Genomic DNA, 27,577 nt, shown 5'->3' on the forward strand with positions numbered 1-27,577 from the left:
GACCATGAAACCCACCCCCCTTAGAATAAAATAGATGTAAGTACCACTACAAGCACAAAGAAAAAATGAGAATACTTAAAAGTTTAACTGTTGATATCTTGCTGTTCTCTTATTTTCCTAAATGCATGGACTACTTCCTTCCTTGCATTTTCTTTCAATATCACCACAACCCAGCCACATTACCTATGAGAAAATGCATATCTCTATTATTATTATTATTATTATTATTATTATTATTATTATTATTTACTATTCACATTTCATTCTAAGGCCCTAACAATTTAAAATACAACATAAAAAAAAACAGTTTTAAAAACTTACAAAAAATGCAGTCACAAAAATAAGGTGGATTCTGAAAATTTACATCTCAGGTGTCAAAGGACTGAGCTGGTTCAATAGTTTGTGATTGTCCGACTGTGATCTGATCTACATATACAGGCAAATAAGGAAGCTCTGACACACCCTTGAACACTAGGTTGTAGTCAACATTTGTTGAACTCAGAGTAGACCCATAGAAATCACTGAGGAAGCCTTAATTTTGATCCATGAATTTCAGTGGGTCTACTCTAACTTATTTAGGTACAACCCTTCATATTCACTCTGAAGCACATAGTAGAACAATGAAAAGTAGAAAATCTGTTTGTTAGATTTGGTATAATATATTTTGTTTTCATTATACATAACACTTACAATGCATCCTGACTTTATCCAGTACTTTATTCCTCTGAACATATTATACATATATTATCACATTATAAAGATGTCATTTAATTTTAGCTTGCATCTGTGTAATAACTAATAGTAGCAATTTTGGCCACAGTGGTTCAGAAAAGTCTTCATGACCTCAGCTTATTAACATTTCACATAAATGCAACAAAAGAAATACCTTGTGATTAATTAATAAGGTATGAAGAATATTCTTGGGTCTTCTGAGTCTGGCAGGAAGAATGGTTGTTTTTTTTAAAGGGGCAAGAGGGAACTCCTTGAAGTGATTAAATTTTATATAAAATGATTCACAGTATTAATTTAATCAAGCAATACCTTCCCTTTGAGGCATGTAATCTAGCAGTTTTAGTATCTCCCATATTCTTTTCAATTTTTATCACCTTTACCACTGAACATAATTTTCTTTATTCCTGTTCTAGAACATGGGAATAAATTCTAAAATTCAGAGAACAATAGCTGAGTTTAAATCAAGTCCCATGAAAATCAGTGGGGCGAGCTAACCATGATTACTTTCTCATTCCATTGCAAAGGGATTTTATAAAACTATTGTATGAGTTTTAGGTGGAGACCCAAAGACATAGATTCAAGTTGCATGTCATAGTAAACCATAGTTAATGGCTTACCTTGAATGTGCTCCCATGTCCACCACTAGCTTCGGAAGGAATGAACTTGCAACCCCTGGTTTAGTGTTATGTCTGCACCAGGGTTTGTGGTTTGTTCCACTCCAAGATACCATGATTTATAGCCAAGGTTTTGTTCTTGGGCTTACCGGTAATGTTTTGTTGGAATGAAACAAACTATGATTCTTGATTCAGATGTGGCCCCAGGGATTCCTGATGCTTGGTGTCCAAACTCACTTATCAATCTCAACTCTCACTTCACTCATTGGCTAAAAACACTGGCAGATGGGAACAGACAGGCTAAGTTATTTCAGATAAATCACTTAGAAGAGTACCTGCACATTTTGCTTCATAACTTCCTACAAGGGCTAGAGATTTTTATTTTTTAGTTGAATCAGAGTCTGGGGTCCCTGCTGGGGGTACTGATTAAGGCTTCTGTGGGTGCCATAAAAAACAAAGCTTACACGGTTCCCATTTGAGTAAACATTATGAATTTAGGCTTTGCATGGACATAGGGTTTTTTCAGACAGTAAACTGAACAGGCATAGTGAGTGGGGCTTTCTGTTGTTCCTACTCCTCATGTCCATTCAGTGTATTCACACACTAAATGTCTGAAAATGCCAAGAGAGACAACTAAAAGTCATTTTGCCACTTGATTTCTGGGAAAAGATTGTTCTGAGCTGGCTTATGCGGAAGTTCCTAGGAGTACAAAGGAACTCTCTCTCGGGATCTGATGTGAAGTTGGCTATTTTACTGCCTCCTGTAACAGCTTCTGCTTGCCTCCATTATTCACTGCTTGCATATTTGAACACACTACAAATATCTAGTGCTAAGTTATTCAAAGGAAACAAAATCTGTTATCTCTGCCCTTTGACTTCTCACCATTTGGGAAAGAGGAGAGTGTATAATAATAATGTCACTGTCTAGAAAACAAAGTAAAAAAATTCCTTCCAGTAGCACCTTAGAGACCAACTAAGTTTGTTATTGGTATGAGCTTTCGTGTGCATGCACACTTCTTCAGATACCTGCTACTGGAAGGATTTTTAAAATTTTGTTTTGACTACAGAAGACCAACACGGCTACCTACCTATCTAGAAAACAGTGTGTGAAGCGGTCAGATGTTGAGGCTGCCATTTATTAGTAAAATAAGTCCATCATCATCCTTTACAACATTTGCAGTATTCCCTAGTGTATTGTCTTTCTAGATCGCATAAGTGATGCTGTATCAATTTTGACCCAGCAACAATTTTGACCCAGCAGGCCTTTCCATTGCACATGCAGCTTTCTACGTACCTTTTCACACATTTAACATTTTGCAGCTCTACCCATAAGTAGATATGACCAATATATGGATATTGGGCAGGGAGAGGTGGTTGATTAAACGTTAGTGAAGTCTTTCTCACTAACATTTTGAATTCCATAGTACGACTAAGTAATATTAGTGAGAAACGTTCTAAACTATTTGTATTTACAGGGTGTGCCAGGAATAGAAGGTCCTCAGGGGCCACCTGGGAAAGAAGGCCAGAGGGTGAGTAGATTCATGAACAACTGGTTTATGTTTGCTTACCTCAACAGGCTGTTCCTGAGCAGGAACTAAGATGCTTGTGTTGCAACAGCTGAATGAGAAGCCATATTTTGCTTTGTTGAACATTGTAATGGCATCTGCAGAAATCTGTTAGGGTCAATCTGGCTTTATTTTCTGATATTTTCTGTGAGGTACTGCCCTGAACCTTTCAAGCAGCATAGTATGGCACCTCCTCCTGGTGAGATGTTGCTTAAATGCTGACACTCTCTTTTCCCCATGCTTAGAAAAAAATCCCTTCACTTTGCATGATGTTTGCCACCAAGTCCTTCCTTGTTGAAGGAGCCATTCCATCTCCCCTTTTCTAAAATAAAACCTTTTTGGGTTTCAGGAAACGGAAGGAGCTTGATACGGAGAGGCCCATCTAAGTCAAGCATGGGTACTTATAACTTGGGTACCTCCACTCCAAATAATTGTTGACAGGGTTCCATTTTGAATTCCCATGGGCAAGTCAGGAGCTCTTTTTATACATTCAGTCCATGGCAAAAAAAGATATATATGTGTGGGGTAGCAGGGGGAGGGTAGAACATCTTGACAGCAGGCTTTAATAAATGTTTGTAGAATGAGTTTGGAGCCTGCTGCTTCATACATATTCATTTTTCACAGAATTAGCCCCTGACAGGGGCTCAGATCACAACCTTATTCGTTCTCTCAAGGAAACCTAGTGAACTGTTGTATGGAAGGGGTCAGGGACTCTCTAGCAGTGAATTGACACTGACCTCTCTGAAGTGCAATTTCCAGGCTTCTCTGGGGGGGAACTATAATAGCAACACTGGTATAAGAGTCATATACGTTTATGGTGCAGATATGCTCAAACCATGTGGGACATTCTGTGCCAGCTGTTCTTAATACATTCAGAGGCATAACACACATAACCATATGGTGCACATGTAAGCTAAGAATTCTGTTTAGCAACTATCTGCGGGTCTGGTTATTATGTGTAATATGGAGAAGTTTGAAGAAAGATGAGGTAGCATTTGCAGGTGAACACAACAAGATAACTTGTGATGAAAAGAAGCCATCAATAAATTAAACAGGGTTTTACAAAATGCAAAATCTAAATATAAGCTAAACAAATGTCACTTTCCAAAAAAAATTTCCTGCTCAGATGTCAGGGTCAAGGAAGAGTCTCTCCTAATTAATAATTTTCTGGTTATGACTGGAATAATTTTCTCTGTCCCATCTGGTCTGGTCTAAATGTGTAGAACTAAAAGTCTGTGGGAGTAAAGAGTGTACATTTTCTTAGAGAACCTTTTGGCCTCCTCACACTTTTGACACATTTATCTTAAAATAAAATACAAAATAAAGAAATGTGGGTGATTAAACCTCAGTGATTTGCAAACAAAATTACGGTTAGAAGAATAATAAATCATTTAATGTTTCATATAAAGATCAAGAGGCTTTCTGCTAGTAAGAACTTCTTCAACAGTAAATGAAATGATATCATTAAATATAAAAAGAACTGAAATAGTAGAGAATGAGAAAACAAGCGGCGTGTGACAAATATTCATGTTGGGCAGCTTAGCAAAGGTAACCCCTACCTGTTTATATAGCTGCCTTCCCCTACTTGGTGCCCTCCAGTTGGTGGACAAAACTGCCGTTATCCTGGACCATTGGCCATGCTGACTAGGTCTGATGGGAGATGTAGTCCAAAAGAAGGACTTCAGGTTGGGGAGGGCTGCTCTACATTTTTGTGTGTTTCAGAACTATTGAGCTCTGAGTATACAGAAACAGGTTTATTTAGTCTCTTCTTAGAGCATTAGGAGACATGGGAGGTATCTTCAAGCAAGGTCCTTCCATGTGCTCTCTGTGGGTGCATGAAAGGAATGTAAAATGCAGGTGCTTGAACATTTGAATTAGCTCTTGGAAGTACCACTGAGAACCAGACACTAACATTAGTCACCCAAATACGGACTTTCAAAGCCTGCGTTTGATACTAATGCATGTGAATCTGTCCTTGATCTACAACAGTTGCTTGTATTAAATTAGGGTGTTGATCCACATGTTCCTTAATTCCTACTGTTATGTTACATTTATGGCATTCATTCGATTCCAGATTCCATAGCTGGCCCTAGCAAAAATTATATTGCCTCAGAAATATATAAATAGCTTGTTCTTAAATAACCCATTCAAATGTTCAATCACTGATGTACAGGACTTGTCAATTGATGGTACTACATAGCATTTTGTGTGGGATCCAGGCTGCTATTTCTTTTTCCCATTTGTGTCTCCATTAATGAGCACTGACATTTCGTAAAACGTTTCATTAACCAAAGCCATACCTCATTATTATTTGGGATGTGGAAGAGGAGAGTTAAAGAAAATTGTTCAATGTAAATTCCCTACCAGATTATTAAGAACTTTTTGGTTTCCTTGGTATAATGCTGATGGGTGATGATTCTAATTTAAATAATAATAATTTTAAAAAACAGTCAGTGAAGGAAGCTTATAATTGCATACCTCTTTTCAATTTTCTCAGTTATCTATTGATTAAAGATTGTTAGGTGCATTGATCATTACCCTGAGAGTTGTAAAATGTCTTAAAAGATGCTAAAATGAGAGGTCAAAGTTTAGCTCTACATTAGGTAACAGGGACCTTAAATCTGGTCACATAGTTTATGCCTGTCAATCACAGGCAAAACCTCCCTTCCCCCAAACCAAATTAGCTGGCCTTGCACTAGGAAAGAGTGCTTGCTATAAAACTAGGAGTTCTTCATTTATAGAACAAGATGGAGAGCAGTCATTTGCTTTGTGGTAGCTTTGAAGATGTGCCTTGAAGAAATATTCTGTAATGACTCCACAAGGCATGTTGTGAAGCTGCAAATGATCCATTTGAGGCCTCTGCTACAAGAAACATGCTTGTAAAACCCTCACCCACTAGAAATCATATACATGGAAAAAGAAAAATGCCAGAAAAGAGAAAGCCTTTCAGATTTTAGCTAAGAGCACTGCATATATTCTCTTCCACCATTGACTAGATTTTTTCGTTATTATATTTCCTTTATTCTGTAGCATTTAGGTAGCTGATGCTTTTGATATAATACATTTATTCTGGTGCATGCAGACGTTACCATAGAAACAAAAGTTACAAAATGCAGAATTTAAGCATTACTGGTTTTGAAGATTGCTACAGATTGAGTAGAAGTGTTGCCTCCTAGGACTTGTGTCCAGTCCAGTGCTGCCATTATGCAAGTGGAACAGGCTTCCACTTGTGTTACAGGACTCCCTTCCTTTCCTGCCCCCTGTAGTCACCACCCGCTTTATCCTCTGGAATAGTACTAGGTGTTGTGGATTCTCTATTCACTTCTATTACTCTCCTTAGGCTCTTTCTCCTGAGCTGAGTGGCAAGCTAAGGACTCATTAGCACCTGCTACGACAAATACTAAGAGATTTTTCTAGAGTTCGCTTGGGCCACCTCATTTGTGCATGGGCCAAGACACAGAAAATGGGAGTATATGGGAAAACCCTGCCCAAATCACAGTTCATTGGAGGAAGAGGGGGGCTAGAGACACCCTTAGCCTACATTTTAGAAGCAAAGTAGATGAGAGAGTCCTGACTAGGTCTCCTGGAACTTCTCTTTTTCTTCACATCACTGTGCTGAGATAGGTGATGAATTAGATAAGGACCATGGCATGGGGAATAGGGTTAATCCTTTCCCACTGTACCATTTTTCTTATGCCCCCTGAAGTACTTGTGTGGAAAGTGGTCTGGAGGGAAACAGTTAAAATTTCTCCCCAGCACCATGGTCCTGCCTGACCCAGTTTGGAGGGCACATGGTTCTTTTGACAAAAAAAGAAATGAAAAAGGTAAGCATCAGGCTCTCCAGTCAAGGATTTCCCACATGTTTTCTGTTTTGTTCTTTAGCTTGTGTCACAGGGCAAAGCAAGTCTTGCCAGACATTTCATGCTTGCCCAAATCAAAATATAGCCTTGGTTAAGAATGACCAAAAATTGTGAGGGGCAACGAGAAGGTTGCCCATTGCACTATATTCAGAGCATCTACATTAAGATACAAATTAACTCAGAAAGCACAAAAAAGGCAAAATGGAGCAAATTTTTTTTGTATTAACAAGTTAATGCACACATACGTGCTCCTCTTCCTGCCATGCCATTCATTAATATGGTTATATGCGGCTTCGACCTCTAGTGGTGTTTTTTTTTTTGTGCTGAACAAGAACATCATCTGTACCACTTTCATTTTTGCTATGACATCTCCAGTAAACCACATGAAAGACCATTCCTTTTTATTCGAACTTCAAGCCATGTGAAAGTGTTATTGCAGTGGACCGTCAAACCACATTGCAGCTGTTCATATTCACTTAGACACAGTTGAAATAAAGCTCAGAATGTTCTGGCCCAAATCAACCAGAAATTCTTAAAATGTTTTCAAGTGCTACTACGGCTGCAAGCCGAGGAGCTTTACTGAATCCATTTGGTAGAGCCATGTTATTGAAAAGGCCTGCTGTCTCCAACCCACTTAAGCACTCACCCTGAAAAGCTTTTCCTGGGGGTTGGAGAACCCTCTGGAACAGAATAGGATATGATGCAGCGCGCTACCATGAGCATGGAGAGGGGGTAACCCAAAATGTTGTGTTTTATCATCACATCTGGTTTGGCTCTGAGATAACGAATCACACATCTAAAGGGTTTGCATGTTTGTAGTCCCATGGACTGCAAGAAGATCAAACCTATCCATTCTGGAGGAAATCAGCCCTGAGTGCTCACTGAAAGGACAGATCCTGAAGCTGAATCTCTAATACTTTGGCCATCTCATGAGAAGAGAAGACTCCCTGGAAAAGACCCTGATGCTGGGAAAGATTGAGGGCACAAGGAGAAGGGGACAACAGAGGATGAGATGGTTGGACAGTGTTATTGAAGCTACCAACATGAATTTGACGAAACTCCGGGAAGCAGTGGAAGACAGGAGTGCCTGGCGTGCTCTGGTCCATGGGGTCACAAAGAGTCGGACATGACTAAACAACAACAGCAGCTCTCTCTAATTCATAGCATTGGCAAGCAATCTGCTAGCTTCCAGAAGCTGGAGGAGGGAAAAGGAAGTTTAAAATTTTTCCATCGGCAAAATTCAGTTCTTCATTATGATCTGTTTTTCACTGGAAAGGCAGGGCGTAAGACTTTTGCATTCAGTTTAGGAATTCTACACACACTTAAATCTCGTTGACCATATGCAAACATTTTACAATCTGGAAAAACAAAACAAAACAGCAATATGGACAGGAAACTGAATGGTGTCGATAGAAAGATACACATACCCATCTGGATGCAGATTTTGCATGATATGGGATATATTAAGAAGCTGTTTGTTTCCTGGATGGATCTGTGATTCATTGTTTCTGAAGGCTAATGAGGGCTTTTAGTGTATCTTTCCAGCCCTTGCTCATTCATCTGAAATTGAATCAAGGGAGCATAGGGATGAAAGACAACTGCCAGCCCTTCTAGCAAGAGGTCGCTGCTGCTGCTGCTATCCTTCCCACCCCAAAATTGCTTCCACTTAGTGAGAGAGAAAAAAGCTAATTCACATTTCTTGCTGTTAATGTAAGCTGAATGGGATGTTTCTTCTCCTGGCATATAATCGTGGGTGAGCAGGGAGAGAGAAGGATCATATGGTCTCCTGAGAGAAGAAGGCTGAATGTTTTAAAATAGTGGTTATAACAAGAGAGAACAAACCCAATATTCAGAGCTGTCATTTAACAGGCATAGTGCTTTTTAACCACTAAACCACCATGTGCACACATTTGCCATAACTCGAATTAGCTAAGTACTGCAGACTCCCTGCTTTTCAAAAGTCAAGCCATGGATCCTCCGCTTTTGGAAATTTTTCATATCTCTAGGGTAGTTTTTGTTATGTGGTGCCAAGGACCCCCTGGGTGGGTTACGCGGACCCCCTGGGGTCTGCGGGCCACCCTTTGGGAACCGTCAATGTATACAATTGGATGTTCTGTGAATGATTTTATTTTCATTTATTTATTAAATTTGATGATGCCAAATATTTGCTGAAATCACAGTGATCCATAGGTTGAGAGGAAGAGCAGGGGGCTGGATTCAGTCCTTTCCCTTCCCCTGCTACACACGTGATAGACAGGGCTCTAGATGTTTTAACCAAGGCAATACACAACGTTGCCAGTGTGTGTGTAACTATTTATAAGCAGTTAGATGCAACTGTAATCGCCATAGGAACAGATTAGGAGAAAACAAATGGGACCTTGCAACAAAACATTTGTTTTCTCCTATTCTGTTTCTATTGATGGACATTGCCATTCAAATGGTGTGTGTGCACCGCGTCATGTGATCAATTATGCAAGGCGGAGCTTGCCTCCCCCCCCCAATATTTTATTCAAGTTGACACCCCTGTATTTGTGTGTCTCTTCCTTCTGCCTCCTTTTCTGGCGATTCCATTCTTCTTTCCAGTCACTTATCAGTTCTCTGTGGTGGTGCCGTTTGGCTACATATGCAGGAAAATGCAACGGCTTAAATTGGAAATAGAGGGAATGATAGTAATGGAGTATGTTTCGGAAGGCTCATGGCTGACTGGCACAAGGTGTTTTGGCATCCTGTTTACTACGATGTCCACTCTAACTTTGTGTATGACATCTTAGAGGGGAAAAGGTTTAAGGGTTTGCGAGGGTATAATGTTTTTCTGTAGTAATTAGCACCTGAGTCACAGTTGTGCATGTCAATCAAAGTCCCATTTTCTTTGGCTTAATGCTTTCCCTGCTACTTTGTTTAGACTGCTCCCATTTAAAGTGTCACTCTAAAGTCAATACACACTAAGTGACAGACAGACACAGGAAACTACTTTTAAGGTAGCCATTAGCATTTGATTTTAACGCTATTGTAGCACAAGTTCATTCTAATTGTAATACTTTTAAAAACTGTTTAATATTTAGAGTATCATATTTCAGGGTCTACATGTCTTTTGTTTCCTTATTTAAGTTGTAAGTTTTTGTAAATTGGACTGGAGAAAACTGGATTCAGATTCCAAGTAATCTGGTGGCATGGAACAGCTTTCCCATTGACTTCTATGGCAGTATCATGGAAGCTTAGACACTCATGCGGCCCTATGTCCACATGGTAGCACACAAGGCTTTTGGATTAGAACCAAAGATTCAAATAACTGCAAGTCAGCAACCTTCTCTCACAGCGGCCAGCTAGATGCCTGTGGGAAGCCCACAAATGGGGCCTGATCAATCTTCCTGCATTTACCAGCTACTGGTATTCAGAAACATAATGCCTCTGAAAGTGGAGGTAGAGCATATCTGGTTAGTTAGTTGCTGTATTCTTTTCTGCGCCTTCTTAAAACATGGAGAAGTTATATGTGTTTTCTCTCTTTTTAGCTACTGTTGCTTTTAATCATTTTTTGCATGTTTATTTTTAAAATTCCATTTAAAAATATTTTTAATTGAGAATTTAGATGTTATATTTTATACTTTTGTAAGTCCTTAGAGGTTTTCTTACAGTCAAGCAGTATATAAATCTTGTTAAATGGTTTGGGTTTGTTTTTTTAAAAATCCACTTTCTCCATTCTATGCATAAGTATATACACTTCAATCATACTGCCTCTTGCTCAACCTTTCTCTATACTAAAAAGCTGCACATGTTGTAACACTACCCCAAAATGGGGTTGTTGCATCCTCTTGATCATTCTGCTTGCCCTTTTGTGAAGCCCTTCTGATTCAATCCTTTTTAAGGTAAGGTGTCCAGAACTTTCCACATGCAATAACACCACATATTTGTATAATGGCATTATTATATTAGCAGTTTTATTTTCAGTTCCTTTCCTAATGGTCCCTAAAATGGAATTTATGTCTTTGACAGGTGCCACACACTGGTTCGACAGCTTCATCAAGCTATCCACTATGTTCCTAGTCAATCCCCAGCAGTTCAGACTCTAAGACAGTATATGTGAAATTAAGATTATTATTATTTTTTGCCCTGAAATGCATAACTTTACATTAGTTTACATTGGATTGCGTTTGCCATTTTATCGGCGATTCATTCAGTCTGGAGAGGTCCTTTTGAAGTTCTTACAATCTCTTTTTGCTTTAACAATGCTGAGCAATGTAGTTTCATCAACAAACCCGGCTACCTTACTACTCACCACTAACTCTAGATTTATAAACAAGTTAAAAAGCACAGATCTCAATCCTAAACCCTTGAGGACTCCAGAGTTCTGGAACAGCTCCCAGCCCCCCAGAGCAGCTTTTCAGAGGGCTGGTAAGGGAAGGAAGAATCAATGGAAATCTTCTCTCCCCTATGTCCCAGGAGTGTCCTGTGAACAGAACTCTACATAGGGGAACTCTATGTAGATCCAAGCCAATGTAAACAACTTATAAATTGATACAGCTACAAGGTTTCAGAAGGAAATAAAACTACTGAGGAGTTTTTTTATTTTAAAAAAATCATTTTTGTATCTTCATCGTCTTAACCTTAAAAAAACACAAAGCTGACATCTCTGGAAACAGTCAAACAAAAAGCTTTACAAGCTATTAATGAAAAGCTAAGTTAACAGATAGCATATTGACCTAAAAATGCACGGCCATATGTGAAACGCATGAACTTAAAAGTGATACCAGGAGACACATGGCTGCTGAAAAATGTTAATCTACTGTTTTCCGGTCTTGGATTCCCATAGAATTGCTTAGCTCTTGGAATCAAGGTTTAGCTGGCTGTGACTCTTAGCAGGTGACAGATGACTTAAGTAATGGAGATCAATAAGTAGGAAGCACATAATTCAGTTCACTTACAACATAGCTGAAAATCAGTCTAGAAAATGGAGGGGAGGACATTTGTAAATGTGTTAAACACAGCCTATTGTATATGTCTGAATTATATTGCAGTTCTGGACTCGCTGAATGTTAGCGCCCTATCAAAATGCTTTTATCCCTGAACCATAACCTGTAAAATGAATGCAAGTTAAAAATATGTTGAAGCGAATTTTCCCTTTTGTTTCTAATAATTGTCTGAAAGCTGTTAAAGCTCATTGTTTCAATTGTAAGTTGCGTGGCTTCTTTCTGCCTTACAGTCTTATGCTTTGCCACTGTTTCTAGCATAAGTTCAAGGAAATGCTTGTTTACTAGAGTGGCAACAGACATAAGTACCCCATATCAGCTCTCTTATACATGCAGTTGCACTTTTAAAGGGCTTAAAAAGTAGTATTTATAACTTTTCTTGAATAGTAGGGCCACTGAAGTACAACTTCAGAAAGTACAACTTTCTGAAATATTTTCCAAAAAGTTCATTGAATGTGTGAATTTTCATATCTATTAACTGCCATTGTTTCACCTATCTGCTGTACTGATATCATTCACCCTTTTCTGCCCCCTGATTAGATCTCTTTCCTCCAGCAATTCAAGGCATTTGGGATGTCACAATACTACATAGCCAATCAGCTGTGGTTCTGTGCTGATGTCACTGAGGGCAAACATAGCCAATTTAGAGTCACTGGTCACACGGACTTCCCTTGCCAGTTAGTGATTGCTAAGTGAACTGAACATTGTGACATGGAAACAAACAACTTATTTCCAGGGCTATTCTTTCTGAATAAGTGAACACTGCCTTTTGCAACACCAAAAAGGAGATAGGTGGTACTGTGGTCTAAACCACTGAGCCTCTTGGACTTGCCAATCAGAAGGTTGGCGGTTCAATTCCGCACAACAGGGTGCGCTCCTGTCACTTGGTCCCAGCTTCTGCCAACCTAGCAGTTCGAAAGCACACCAGTGCAAGTATATAAATAGGTACCGCTGTGGTGGGAAGATAAACAGCGTTTCTGTGCACCCTGGCACTTGTCAGTGTCCCATTGCACCAGAAGCAGTTTAGTCATGCTGACCACATGACCAAGAAAGCTGTCTATGGACAAACATCAGGTACCTTGGCCTGAAAAGCAAGATGAGCGCCACACCCCACAGTCACCTTTGACTGGATTTTGCCATCCAGGGGTCCGTTACCTTTTTACCTTTACCTTTGCAGCACCACATAAAAAACAAAAAACAACAACACCAAAAGTGACACTGAAATTTAACTACTTTTGATGCTGTCCTGGTTTTTCCAGTCCCCTAGGAAAGCTGAGTAGGGAGGCAGATAATGAGTTAGCCTTTTTTCTTACAGATGAGAATAAGACCAGTTTGGGTCCTGTTTGCAGGAATAAAAACCATCAACAGTGTAAAAGGGGTTGGGGTAGGTATTTGGGTATTACTCAGCTTGCCCTTCAAGAAAGATAGGAGAGTATAAGACTTCGTTAGCAGTCTAGGAGCTAAAGTTATAGCACAGGGTCAGGTTTGAATCTTTCCGGTAATAATTTCTGCAGACATTCTTGCTTCTTAAATAAATGAGGCCGCTTTATCCTTAACAAGCCCTTCTCCCTAACGCTCATTTATTCTTCTAGTAATTATCTGTTTCTTTGTTTCTTTATATCCAGGGACGACGAGGAAAGCCAGGACTCCCTGGAAAGGCAGGGCCACCAGGACCGCCTGTGAGTAACTGCTGTGTGATGCTAAGTTCAGTCAAGAATTTGTAGTGGATCATCTAACGGTAGCTTTAAAAGAGCACATCATTTTCTCTGCAGTATCTAACCTTTACAACTGCATAGGAGTGTTGGAAGCTGCCTTATAGTGAGACAGACCATTAGTCCCTAAAGCTCAGCATTGACTGCAGAGTCTGTCTAGGATTTCAGACAGGGAACATTCCCAGCTATACCTGGTGGTATTGGGGACCGAACCAGGAACCTTCTGTATGCAAAGCAGATACGGTGTAATTGAGCCACAAGGCAAATAAAATATTTTGCAGACGCTTGTAGAGGAATGGAGTAAGGGACTAATAGGAAAGGAACATAACTTCTGAAGCTCCAGTGGAAATGGGAAGAAATTGGTTAGTAATTCAAGAAGCCAGCTATGTGTACATTATCTGAGGGATATTGCTAATTTAGTTTACCCAAACCGATGATGCTGGGTGCTTAAGATGGGATAATTTCTGTCTCAGAGGGGTAATTGCAAAAGATGAAGGGCTGCACGGTGAGCTTGCCAATAGTCCGAATGGTGGAAAGGATTATAACCAATGCTGGAAAGAGCATTCAACTGTAGATCAAATGAGTTTGCTGAAGAATTAAAGAAGATTAAGAAATACATAAACTGTATGAAAGGAATTGCAATAACGCATCACTAGAGGCTTTAATTCAGATCTAAGCATTTGGGGATTGTTTCCTTCGTTGCTAGATTTGCATGGTTTGGAATGTGAGCTTGCTCACATATCTGCCTCTCAAGGAAATTCCTCAAATCATGGAACGGATGCAGCCTCTGGAAGGATGGCATTTTGCATTAATATTTTAATGGAAACCTCTATTTCACACACACACCCATACCACCTTGATTCTATGTTCTTTGAAAGCACACAAACACATGGAATGTACCAACGGCTAGATGTATCTTTTTTAGTAGATGGATTTATATTTCACAAAAAATTACTGGTTGTTGTTTTTTTAAAAAAAGAAGGTGTTGATATTCTTTTGTTAATCTTCTTCTTTTTGGTAGGTTTTTATCTTTTAAATAAATATAGTGATAGAAAGTAATGGAGTTCATGCTACAACTCCTATTGTTTTTGCAGAGATTCTGCATTTAGAATTAATGTGTTGTTTATACTCATGCGGATGCAATGGCCACATACCGGGGGGGGGCGCTTCACATGAGGAATGACAGAATTCTGTTCCCCACTACCACACTACTTAGTGTGCATGCACTGGCATACATGGTGACCCAAACACCTATGACTTTGAACTTTGCATTCTTTGGCTGGGCAGTAGGGGCAGAGTGGACTGGGGTTTGGGTGTGCACTGAGAACTGTTAGGATTCCTGCTCCGTGTTTGCAGTCATGGGATTGTTGTCCATCACATGACGGTGTATGTTTTCATTCCACAGTGTGGGAAGTGACGGAGACAGGATGTTTTGGTATTGCTGTGTTCCGTGAAGTGGGAATATTGTCCTTTGTTCTTTCTCTCTTTGCTGTCTGATGAGAAAGAGGAAGGAGCTAAGGCAGAATGCTCCGAGTGTATTATATGTAAATAAAGGAGATTAGCCAAAATGATGAGCTATTGAGTCTGTTACGCGAACTGCCAATACTCTGCAGGATCGTAAGTGTGCTGATGCTTTTGGTATTAGTCGCTGTGATGTTCGGGCTGAAGAAAGCTTTTGAAGCTCCCAAATGACAGAACAGGAGGGAAAGAACATGCCAGTCAGGCATGTGTCTCTGCCAGGGTCCTACACGAGAGTAGGACGATCCTAACAAGAACTCCCTTCCCCTGTAATTGCCTGGTGTGCTAGATGCCCATGCAAGGGAGAAAGGGGGGAACAACCAGAATTTGTGATGCCTTGCGTATGTGAGAATTTGGTGCTCAGAATGTCCCTAAATGGGACACCCACTTTACGTACCCAGAGGAGTGATGTCAGGAGGCTTGTAATTCTGTGTGTCAGATGTTACTGTCTGATCAGTTTTCACTCTTGGCTGTGGAACATGATGGACAGAAATCCATATTCTACAGTGCATCTCCTTTAGAGCTACAGGGAATCTTGTATGTTTTGCAACAAAAGTGTTGCTGGAGACAGTAAAAAATTACAGCTGTGAAGGAAAGGGTGAATAAATGGGAATACACAGTGCCTTCACTTAACTAAAGACAAAAAGAACAAACAACATAACAATATATCTCAGGAAAGGAAAACTGAGATAGTGACCCAAACAGTGCCACCATTCATCACCTGGAAAAACAAGAGGGTAATAATTCTCCTTGACATAGACACATGGAGACTATTCCAGGAATACAGTTATAACTTAAAGGCAAAATCTGTGAAGAAAAAAATTCTAGTGAAATGGGAATACACTGGCAGATTAAGGTATATTCAATATATTAAAAAGTACAAAGCTGATTTGGAAATGTTCTGAGTTTGAGTTAATGCTGTTTTAGGTAGTCAACTGGTAGCAAACCTTACAGAGATTTTTAAAAAATGATTACATATATAATAACAGCTCTTTTTGTATTATAAATGCTGTAACACTTGGTCTTCTTGTATTAAATATGTACTGGTGTGTTTTTTTTAATTCTAGGGAAAAACAGCATCTAAAGTTTAATCCATATAACACAGGGACATTTTAAATGATTTTCACATTAGATGCTAAAATTGTGAAAAGTGATAAAGGTAAAATCCATTGACCACACACATCTCTAAACTTTCTTCTAATTGATGGGTGAGGCATATACTGTACATAACTGTCTGATTACCCTTGACATTTTGCTTTCATTTTCATTCTTCTCATCTTCTCCTTCAGGCTGATAATATTCATGATTCTTTAGACTGCTGCCTTCATGTCAGCTGATCTGATAGGAATGTTTTGGCATCACAACTTCTGTTTGTGGCTCAAATACCTCTGTGCATTTGTCGTTGAAGCTCTTCTGCTACTTTTCCGAATGCTTTTGTCGCGAAACCATTCAGAAGTAAGCGGGGGTTCATTTAGATTTTTAAATAAAAGGTGCTTCATCAGACTGAGAGCTTTGCAAAACAGCAAAGCAGCATTCAATGAGCAAAGATTGGGGGCGAGGGGAATGAAATGAGGATATGTTTGAAAGAGGCCAGTAATGTACTTATGTGTGGGTTAGAGTCAGCAGGTAAATATGGATGAAAAAAGAATGTGCATGATTAATATCCATACACGGTTCTCCACCCGTTCTCCACACACCAACCACCCCATTCTCCACACACATACTGCCTCCCCCCCTGCTGCCATTAATTTTCAGCTTTCACTTCTGCTATACGGTGTAATGACTTCTCTGTATTCTTTCTGATACACTGACAAAGCACAGATTTCTGGATGTAGGTCTGTCTAGGTCCCCCAGGGGTGGGTCAGAGCAGGTTGCTGCAAGGGTAGGGAAAATGACATCTTACTGAGGAAAATGAATGTTCTTGTGTGTAAGGGGCTATGGGAGCAATCATAAATCTTCACAAATGGTCCAACATAAGAAGAGCCTGATGGATCAGCCCATTGACCCATCTAGTCCAGAATACTGTTCCCACAGTGACCAACCAGATGCCTGTGGGAAACTCACCATCAGGATCAAGCACAAGACTACTCTTCCCTGCTGTGGTTTCCAGTAACTGGTATTCAGAAGCATTGCAGCCTCCAGCGGTGGAGGTAGAGCATGGGCATCATGGCTAATAGCCACCAATAGACCTCTCCTTCATGAATTTTTCTCATCCTCTTTTAAAGCTATCTAGGTTGGGGGTGATCACTGCCTCCTGTGGGAATGTTCCATAGTTAAAAACATGGAACTTAAGTAGCATGGAAAGCATTCAGCTAGCAGTAAATTAAATCTTGGTTACAGCAGCATATGTGGGAGGACATGGAGAGAGCAGAGTGAGTACAGTGTAGTGGTTTGAGTGTTAGACGAAGACCTGGGAGACCAGGGTTCCAATCCCCATTCATCTATGAAGTTTGCTTGGGTGACCTTGGGCCAATCTCTTCCTCTCAGCCAAGCCTACCTCACAGGGTTGGATAAACTCGAAGAGAACCATGCTTCCTTGAGGTTCTTGGAGTTAAGGTAGGATATAAATGGAACAATGTAATAGATAAATCCAAATTCAGTTTTGCACAGTGCTGTTTTCTGATGTTAAGGTGATCTGTTTTTTATTTTGTTTTATTTTATTGTAACCCCTTGATCACGGTGACTTCTCTGCTCTGTGCCCCCACAAATGATTTCGGAGCTATTTTCTTGTTTGTCAAAGAGCGAGCGGTTTCAGGCACCACGTGATTGGACCAGAGCAGATTGGTAGTTTACTAAGGGGAGCTATTACTTACTTTGAGATGTCTAAAATTACTCTAATTCTCACTGGACCAAATCCAGATTCCACAGAAGTCATGAAGAATATTAATTGCTTCTGTTAAGAATCATGTTACTTCTTTGACATTTCTTTTTCTTTTACCTTAGAGTATTTAATTTTATTTTATTTTTGAAAAATCAGTAATTATGAACAAGAATTGGCATTCCCTTTTGGCGCAAAACTCTTAGATACAATTTCTTTTTCACTTGTGTTGTTTTAGAGCATTGTTCCATTATTTCACTGCTAGAGATCTCAGTAGTGTTCAGTTTAGTGTGTAGTATTTCATGTTGGAAAAAATACCCAAGAAGTTCATTTTTAAATAAATAGAACAGCAGCTCCCTCTAGTGATTCTGTATCCACATTCTTATAGACAGTACTGAAAGCTTTTCATTGAACAGTTCATTATAGTACTTAGAAAGCTTCAGAGTTGGTCCCTCAAAATAAGAATCAAAGAGCAAGTGAAAGGGTACCTTTCATTGGAATAGTTAGATATTTGAACTGTTCCAAAAAGCTTTGGAAAGGCACATTTTTATTACATAATTCCTTCAGAAAATAGACACCCCTGCATGCTTACCTTTTTACAGCACTCCCTCTGGTTTCCTGCAAATTCATCAGACAGTGTTGCTGCACTATTGCATCTTTTTATTGGTTTTCAGAAAAAATAACAATAATGAGCAGTGGGGAGAGGGGGATAAAATTTTACAGCCCTATAAATGTTTCCCACCCAACATGCTGTAATATTTAAAAGCCTGCCATCACAGCGATGTGGACCAACAACGATGTGGACTGCATGATGGAGAGAGAAAGCCTCTCCTCGTAACAGAGGGGAGGAGTTGTGAGCGGGAGCCGGTTCCCGCGTCGGCAGGGGGGGGCGTATTTGGCCCCCTACGTCAGTTTACCCGGCTGCTGCACCCGTAGGCCAGCCAATAGGGCTGGCTTGGGGGCGGGGTTTAGCTGCATTCAGGTGGCAGCTCTGTGCCCTCATTCTGCGCCCTGAAAAGCAGCATCATTTGGTCCTCCCGACATCCAGATAATTCAGCTGGGGGGAAACGACTTAGCATTCAGGAAGAGCTTGGGCTTGTTATTGAACATAAAGAAGGACTTAGATGAACTTGCTGCTCTGTTTCCCGAGTCAACCTTGTTTTGGTCCTCCCTTCTGAAGAGGAGAGTTTGGTGTGGCAGTCATTGCCCTGTGGCCATTGACAAATCCAGGAAACTCTTGAATCATGTGGTGGCTTGCAAATTGTGTTATGTGAATGACCACATGATCGAGCATGCTGACATCAAGTTCAGCAAGGTGGCTCTGTTTCGATCCAATGGCATTCATTTGTCTAATCATGGAAATGATGTGTGGTTGGCCAATATCATCAAAAGCATTAGGGATTGGTTGCAGCTGTGAGTGTATTTGGTGGCGAGCCCTTTTTAGCTCGAGTGGCGGTTAGGCATTGGAACATGTGTCATGTGTTGGAGGGCAGGTTGTGGCCATCACCTACCCCTCCCCTTGTTGGGTATTCCGTTAAAGGAATCTAGCGGTCGTGGATCCTGTCCGATGCCCTGCTGGTGGCTAGGGCCAGGGCACGACCCCCGGTGACATCAGGGGAAGCTTCCAGTTGTATTTGCATCAACAAGCTCCTCCCACTGGTTGTTAACCTTCGGATGACTCCCTGCTGAGTGGGGTGGAGTCATATATATATTGTTTGATCCAATGCCTAAGCCAATACCACTCACATGCTGTAACCAATAAAGTTGTGGCCTTCTTTAGCCCATTAACCTAAAATACATGTGTCCTTGTGTCTTATTTATCTCTAGGTGGGTGGCAGGTCCTCGACTCACAAATCTGGTGGTGATATTCGAAGGCACAGAAGGCTAGAGCAGAAAAGATTAATTAGATTACAAAAAAATAGACTTTGTTTAGAGAAATTACTGGGGGCTCAGATGACTCATAATCTTTTTTTAGAGGCCTAGTCAGAAACAAAATTTATTATGAGAAGAAAATGAGAGATGGTGGACCAGCATCTCAACTCCCACACTCTAAAGAGACTTGCAAACAACCTTGTCGCTGCTGATTTCTGTTTGTCCATCCATGGATTATGTTTTTTTCCTTTCCCAGCCCTGCTGAGATCCTTTTTAGCAGAAGTTGCCAGAGAATATACGTGTTATTGTCTTTCCCCTTGATAATACACATTTCAGAGCAAATCACCATGTTTCAAACATACAACAATATTTATTTCTCCAGAATATCCGTATACATTCTGCTACAATCATTTCCCTTATCACACATCTTCCATTCACATGATATTGCTTTAGTTTTCTTTTGTAAAGGAAGTATCTTTTGTTGTTATAAGTATTTTTTTAAAAAAAGAACAATCTTGTGCAAGATTACCAAAAAGTAAGTTTGCAGAGTGCAACAGGGTTTATTCTTAGGGACAGCTTTGTAGGATTGCAGCCTTAATAAGTGTTCAAAAAACATAATTTGTTTATTGTCACTGAAAAGCTTCAATATTTGGCCTTTATTTTTCTCTTCAGCACCGTATGCAGTCCGTTCAAAAAGCCCTTCATCCCCCCCCCCATCTGTATATTAATTCTGTATAGTTATATCCTGTCATAAGTCAAGATATACATGTGTGTGCCACCACAACAGCTATCTTAAGTAGCTAACGGTTTGCTTTGGAAATCGCATTTCCAATGCTTCTGGAAATATTGTCATCCTTCCAGGGTTTCTGGAAGTGAATGAATGTTTCAGTTAATTATAGTAAACAGAATATCAGAGGCATTATAAGAACAGTTCATGGGGGTGTGGGTACTGCAGAGCTTTTTTCTTTCTCTTTGCATGTGTATTAGAGAAGAATTATTTATTGGGCCCTATTGTTAGCTATTTTATTAATTTTTCATCATTGGCAGGGCAAGGTTTCTTTCTTTTATTTTTATTTATTTAGAGCATTTTTGCTCCACTCTTTATCCCCAAAGGCTCCCATGCATGAAATCAAAAGAAGGCACCCTCTCCCTGCAGGCTTGCATTCAAACAAATGGGGGGGGGATACAGCACACAAGGGAAAGGGGACAAGGAGGGAAGAGGAAAATAAAACTCAGAACTCCGGCACCAATTTCTAGACAGTTGTTCTTATACTGACCAGCTGGCATAGTTCAGAGGCAGGACATGCCTGATGGAACTGGGCCTCCAGCAAAGTGGATGTAAGTGAACCCTGCTTCCTATCTTTGCTACTGAGATAGCCTGATGAAATGGCTACCCCACCCCCATGACAGCTGAGGGAGAGGAGGCTTGATGGAGCTGGCCTGTCACAACAGAGCCGGTGGAGAGAGCTCTGCTTCTCAGCTCTCCCACTGCTAGAATAGCTGCCCACAGATGACAGTTGAGATTCTGCCAGCTGTTACTGATACCTTGTGTGGCCTCTTCAGCAAGAATCTCAGGCTTATTTTCATTTGTCACAGAAATAAGGTGGGTCCTAATTATATTCCCAAGCAGGCAAATGCATAGTTTTGCAGCACAGCTCTCGTTGATTTTGGGTGGGGGGGTTGGGAGCAACCAGCATGTTGTGCTGCCTAGAAACTTGGGCTTGGGGAGAATTGGGTTCAAGACCCACTTTAGCTGCAAAAGTTCAGAGTGGCCTCTTTCATCCTTTCAGCACAAATATTCTGCTTCCGTGGCTCTTAGCCGCTTCTCTTTGATGCAGCTGCGTTAACAGATCTCCGTGTTTCATTGCAAAGCATTTAGAGAGGTGGAAAGGGAGTTGGGGGGGGTGGCTCTGTTTACCAAAGAAGGCATAGAGTGGGTGGAAGTGATGACTCAGAAGTGTTTTCCAGATGAGCAGATAAATTATCTGCCTTTTAATGTTCCTTTTCTTGTCCTGTGAAGAAATGTCAAAAATTCTCTTCTACCATTATGCCACCAATACTGCCTGTTTCCTATAAATAACATTGATTAATGTATAGTGTTCTGGGGCCCCATGGATCGATACAACAATTCCACCACTGCTAGAAAGCAGAGATCAAAGTGCAACTAACACAGTCTGGACCCTTCACCCCACTATTCTATACACGTATCAAAACTTAGTTTTAAATTAATATTTCCTTGGTATGTGGTAAGTCTGAAAAATATTCAAAGGAGCAGAATGTGCTAAATTATTATTCAAGGGAGAGGTCTTTTTGAATGACAGGTAACCTTGTGATGTTTAAACTTTTTTGAAGGGGGTGCTGTTGAGATTTACATCTTCAATAAGTAGATTGAAATAAAGAAGTATATACATGTACATGCCCTGTTTCCCCGAAAAGAAGACAGTGTCTTATATTAATTTTTGCTCCCAGAGATGTGCTAGGTCTTATTTTCAGGGGATGTCTTATATTTCCATGAAGAAGAATATGGTACACATATGTCTAATTGTGAGTCAGCCAGACTCCGTCAGCTTGTCCTGGCGGCAGCACGGGCTCTCTGATTTAAAGAGACCTCGTACTGCCTGAACAGCTCCGGCTGCGCTGCGGCCAATCACTGAGCTGCGCAGCGGCGCTCGCCGTTACAGTCCAGAGGAGTCAGACGCCTTACGGTAGCTTTGGGGGCCTTATATTCCGGGGAGGCCTCATGTTCGGGAGAGGCCTTATTATCGGGGAGGTCTTCTCTTCGGGAGATGCCCTATATTACAGCGAGAGGCAAAACTGGAAGTAGGTCTTATTTTCGGGGGATGTCTTACTCTCAGGGAAAGACGGTACAGAGCTTTTCTTTCCCACTATACATTCAGACAAGGCTCAAATCCATGAGCTTCACCCATCTGACCATCTATTGTAGTTAGGCTTTGGAGAGGAATATACTTAAGTAGGATATTCTTAAGCCCCCCCCCTTAAGGACCCACATTGTACCCTTGCTGAAGTGACTCTCCCTTCACAGTTTTGTGCCTGCCAGCCAAGGGGAGGAGGAAGGGATAACTGATATTTCCAGTTGTGAAGCTGAGTGGAAAGCATGCTTGCAAGAAAGGCTGCTATACCTGGAGGTGCATCTCCAAAGCTTTCGGTCAATCTTGACTGAAGCCCTCCAGATGCAGCCTTCCAGATGTGTAGCTTTGTAGCCCAGAGACCTGTAGCAATCCAGATGTGGCTGGACTACAACTCCTATCATCCCTTACCATTGGGCCATGCTGGTAGAGGCTGATGGGAGTTGGGAAGCCATCAGTATTTGAGGAGGAAGATCATTTTCTTTGAGAGTGCACTGCACAGGTGTTTATTACTGGAACTGAAAGATCGGTGGCATGTTAATTTTATGCAAACATTCTTCTAATCCTACCTTTAAGACCAGAATAGATATTTTGATCTCTTGTGATAGACAGGCCAAAGATCAGTTTGTTTATTTACTATCTTGCAGGGCAAAAAAGCGGGAAGTGAAACATGAAATTTGGGGGAAGTAGCAGAAGCAGGCATTATAATATTTTAGTAGTCAGGGAATGTACAATCCTTCAAATTTCTTCATTCCTTATGTTGTGGGAGAAATCTCACTTGATGTCCGTTGCACAGCCAAGTCCTTTGCTTACTACCAACGACGAGTGACACCCGAGAAGGTTTTTTTCTTGCTCAAACGGGAAAGGTTACAGCAAGTGATCATGAAAGTGATCAGAGGCTGAATCCTGATTTCTGTTTACAAACAGTTTTTATAGTCATATAGGTTAGACATACAAGACACCCAGTGATACAGTCTTACTGTCGGCTTAACTGCAAAGTCAGGTGTTTCCAAACCTCAACTAGCTATGCATTTTCCTGTTTATACCCTTGTTTTAAAGGTCATGCCTTTGCATGCTCTTAATAATACTTCTCTCTACACACACTCTTGTGATTTGCTCTTTCTCTGCCCCTCTCTAAAGCTATTTAAAAAAAAAAGGAGATGGTCTTGCTTTGGTTGCAACACTTTTGTCGTGACAAGGTTTTAGAATTGAAGTGCTGTTTGATCTAAGGTAATCCTTGATAGCTAGACTGCAAATGTTGGGCTGGGTTTGTGATTTTGCCTTAGCCAAAGAGGAAGAGGAGGACCTGTGAAGTGCAAGGTGCTCCCCACTATTGTGTTAACTATTTAAAAAGAGTGAATTTGTAAAGTGCACGTAAATCACAAACTGTCCTTCACCCATGGCTGCAGCAGCTTTGACTTTACTTCACAACTAATTCTACACTTCTGTATAATCTAGACAGAAAAGAGCAGTGTCTAAATAATTGTTAACTGACTTGCTTCTTCTAATCTGTTTTTTCTGAATGTAGCCTTGTGCCTCTAAGTTCCATAGAGAGTTCTAAATGAACACATCATCTTCCATAGTCTTTTGTTCTGAAAAAAGCCATTACCTGTATGAGATATCTGTACCTTCATCAGTTAAATGACCTTTTAAGTTAGCCCCTTCCACTTACTTGGGGTTTTTTCTCTTATGTTTAAAATGTAATATCCAAAGGAAGAACAAATAGGGGTTTCTGCCTTGTGGAGTATTTGTGATGTTTGCCCATTCAGTGCATTCTTACGGAACAGATGGAGGTTGCTGGAAAAAGCTTCAGTGTCAAAATGCAAATCACGCTCCCTTGACATATCATATTTACCTCATTTGTAGCTTTGTTAAGACACTTTACAGCTTGATTATATGGGAGCCAATCTATGTCCCCCTTAGGAAATGTATCCTCAGGATAGCCATCTGACATCAACAAACAAAACCAAACCGCTGTATTCTTCATACTGTTCTTCAAATTATCCCAATTCTCATTCTTTAGATGATAATTTCGCTTGCTTATGGGCTTGGTGTATGTGAAAAGCAATGATACTGGTATTAGAAGACTCACAGTTTAATCTTATTTGGGTTTATTTGCTAGTAACTTCCACTGTATTCAATGGGGCTTACTCCCGGGCAAATGTGTTTAGGATTTCAATGTTGGATATTAGGAACCTTTCAAACAGGCCACCTTTTTATTTCAAATTTTCGGCTAAAAGGGAAAGAAAGATTCATTTCTCTGATATGCTAACAGATCCCTGCTTTCTCTTTGAAATGTGAAAAGTAGAATTATTTCTGAAAAACTAAAAAATTGATCACTACTTTTAAAATGTATACTTTTGTGGGGTTGCCTTGGTAGGACAAGAATAGTTATTTTGATCGTATCCGGTAACCTCATGTTATTAATCTAAAGCAACATTTTAATACATTATGTTACTCAAATCCATATAGAATGGATTGTTAGGAAAGAGTTATGTAATTAAAATGAAGATATACTTTCGGGTTATCAGCTATTTTCTTCAAAGAAGATAACCACTTCATTTGCCTTTCCAATCCAATAGTTTATTGTGCCTGATACCCCCCTTTTTTATATACATAAAGCAAAGGTATCACTGGAATTAATCAGTAGCTAGAACTGCAGATGTAAAACTAGTTTTTGATTGGGATGCTGACTCAGCTATGCACTGTGTTATTGAAAGACTAATGAAATAAGTATTTGTGTGAAGGAAAGTCAACAAACGTATTTTACCATTCCAAAGGGCACAGTGTTAATCTCTAAAGGCCCAATTAACTAGTTATGAAATTATGAAATTGTTTATTTACTCATTCTATTACTTCTGAATTTTTGTATGGCTAATGGTAATAAAAATTATAATACAAATATATTCGGTGGCAGCTTGCATAGATTCCCTGTTTCGTTAGCATGGACCAGTCTTGGGTTCTTTTTCTTGTTGTGATACTAGAACATGGGTAGACTTTGAACTTGTGGATATGGCTAATGTTTATAAATAGACCCATTGCTTAAATAGTATGTTGTCTAAAAGTAAAGCATTATAATTGTAACATACTTTTCAAACTCCCAGGCAGGTCTTTCCCCTCGTCTGCTCCCTGATCCTTTTTAACTAGAGATACCAGCGATTGAATCAGATAACTTCTACATGCAAAGCAAGGACCACTTGGCTATGGTTTTACCCCTAAGTGTTGGTGTAAGGCTTCCTTTCTTGGTCGAGGCTGACTTCCCATTCCCTTTGGTTCAGGGACCAAGTGCTTGACACTGAAGATCATAATCTCCCTTTGTTTATAATACACCTGCTTATCTTTTTAAGAGTGCTGTGGGCATTAATAATATGGTGCTTACAAAGGACTCTGAACTCAAAACACTGAGTGGAATCCTAACTGATGTCGCTCCTCTAACAGAAAGCATCGGTTGGTGAAATGAGGAGGCAGACAATGTTTGGTTATTCTTCCTCTGCCCTGCAACCCCCTCCCTCCTTCCTGAATCTGCTCTGGAGGAGTGGGAGACCCTTTTGAACAGATAAGATATGTGCATGCATTTGAAGGCTGCAAGAAGGAAATTAAATTGCCCAAAATTATCACCCTCCCTGTTCTGTTGACAGATGCCTTCTTTCAGTGGAGTGACACCAATTGTATTCCATCCTCTGACAAGAGCATTATAATATATCAGAGATATTTAAAAATCATCTGGCTTAAGGCCAATATAAACAACAACAAAATGATAGTGTCCCTTGGTTTTTCCCCCTGAATTGTATTTCTCTTTCTCTCCCTCCCTCTCTCTGTCTCTTACATAGTAGCTGCTTTAAAATTGCTTTGCAAGGCTTGTTTGTTTTATTTCTCTTTGGTCCTTAAAAAGTCTATATATTTGCATAGTTATAAATATTTATCATTTTGTAATTCTGGGTCTCGATGGCCGCAGCTATGATTGATTCTGTTCGGCATGCCCTGATTAGACCTTTTCAAAGTGTGGAAGCTTCTGTAGTAGGATAGCTCTCTTGGGGTGGTCCTCTGCTGAAATTTATGAACTGTGCTGAGACTAGCTTCAATTCCGCTGCTTTTTTGTGAATTTGACAGTCCTCTTAACCTGGAAAATCATCTTGCTCTGTGATAAGGCAGGTGGAGGGGAGGATAATTCTAATACTGAATGTTTTCCCAATCCTTTTAGTTGGATTGTTGCTCTGCTTTCCAACCTTGACAGCTTCTCTAGACAGACTACAGTTCAAAAAATGCACACTGGTTTGCTCTAAGTTGTATATTTATTTAAAACATTTATACATTGTCTTTTCGTCAAAAAAAGTTTGAGGTGCCAAGTCAGACCATAACATTTGCAATAACATTTAAAATACTAAAAACAGCAGTAAACACACACACAGAGAGAGACAGACACCATTACAGTATACTGTATCATCAACATACTTTCACTTGAACTGTGGTTCTGTTGTAGCATTATCACATTAAGGGGAATGGCCTCAGCTTAGTGGTAGAGCACATGCTCTGCATATATAAAGTCCAAGGTTCAATCCCAGCTTTAAGAGCTAGTGCCAGTCAAAATAGTACAGTTTTGGGGTAGATGGACTATTGGTCTGACCGCGAGAGGCATTTAACTGCCAAATAAATAATGTGTGTTACCAGGAGCAGAAGGTTTGGGGATTTGATATGTCTTATAGAAGTTGGAAGTTTGCCACCACTCCCTTTCTAATGTAGCATTATACACCTTAAAGTTGTTAAGCCTGAACATTTTATGTTTATGGAGCCTGACAAAAGTGATTCAGACTAAGATTAATGTTAATTATATTTTTGTTGACCTTAGACAGTAATCAAATGTCTTTCAAATTTCATCTGCGTTGGATAAGAACAGGTTTTCGTTTTCATAGATAGATATTGTACTGGGCTTGTTTTGGCAGCACTCATACTAAAATTGAATGATACAGAGAAGATTATTAGCATGGCCCCTGCACAAGGACAAACGGCAAAATTCTATAATTTTTTATGCTGGCCTGTGACAATTTTTCATATAAGA

The 27,577-nt window shown here is 40.1% G+C and overlaps 1 protein-coding gene and 1 pseudogene across 4 annotated transcripts in view; both read left to right on the plus strand.

Annotated features, from left to right (window-relative positions):
- Nucleotides 1-27,577, plus strand: part of COL19A1 (collagen type XIX alpha 1 chain) — a 188,577-nt gene that overhangs the window by 109,546 nt on the left and 51,454 nt on the right. For all 4 annotated transcript variants that reach the window (XM_053381239.1, XM_053381238.1, XM_053381236.1 and 1 more), the window contains exons 16-17: nt 2,821-2,874; nt 13,360-13,413. In XM_053381239.1, coding sequence (XP_053237214.1) covers nt 2,821-2,874; nt 13,360-13,413 — 108 coding nt within the window. The remainder of the gene's footprint in view (nt 1-2,820; nt 2,875-13,359; nt 13,414-27,577) is intronic.
- On the plus strand, nt 27,446-27,546 carry LOC128411672 (uncharacterized; annotated as a pseudogene).

Source organism: Podarcis raffonei, chromosome 3 (assembly GCF_027172205.1).
Source record: "Podarcis raffonei isolate rPodRaf1 chromosome 3, rPodRaf1.pri, whole genome shotgun sequence".
Classification (NCBI taxonomy): Eukaryota; Metazoa; Chordata; class Lepidosauria; order Squamata; family Lacertidae; genus Podarcis; species Podarcis raffonei.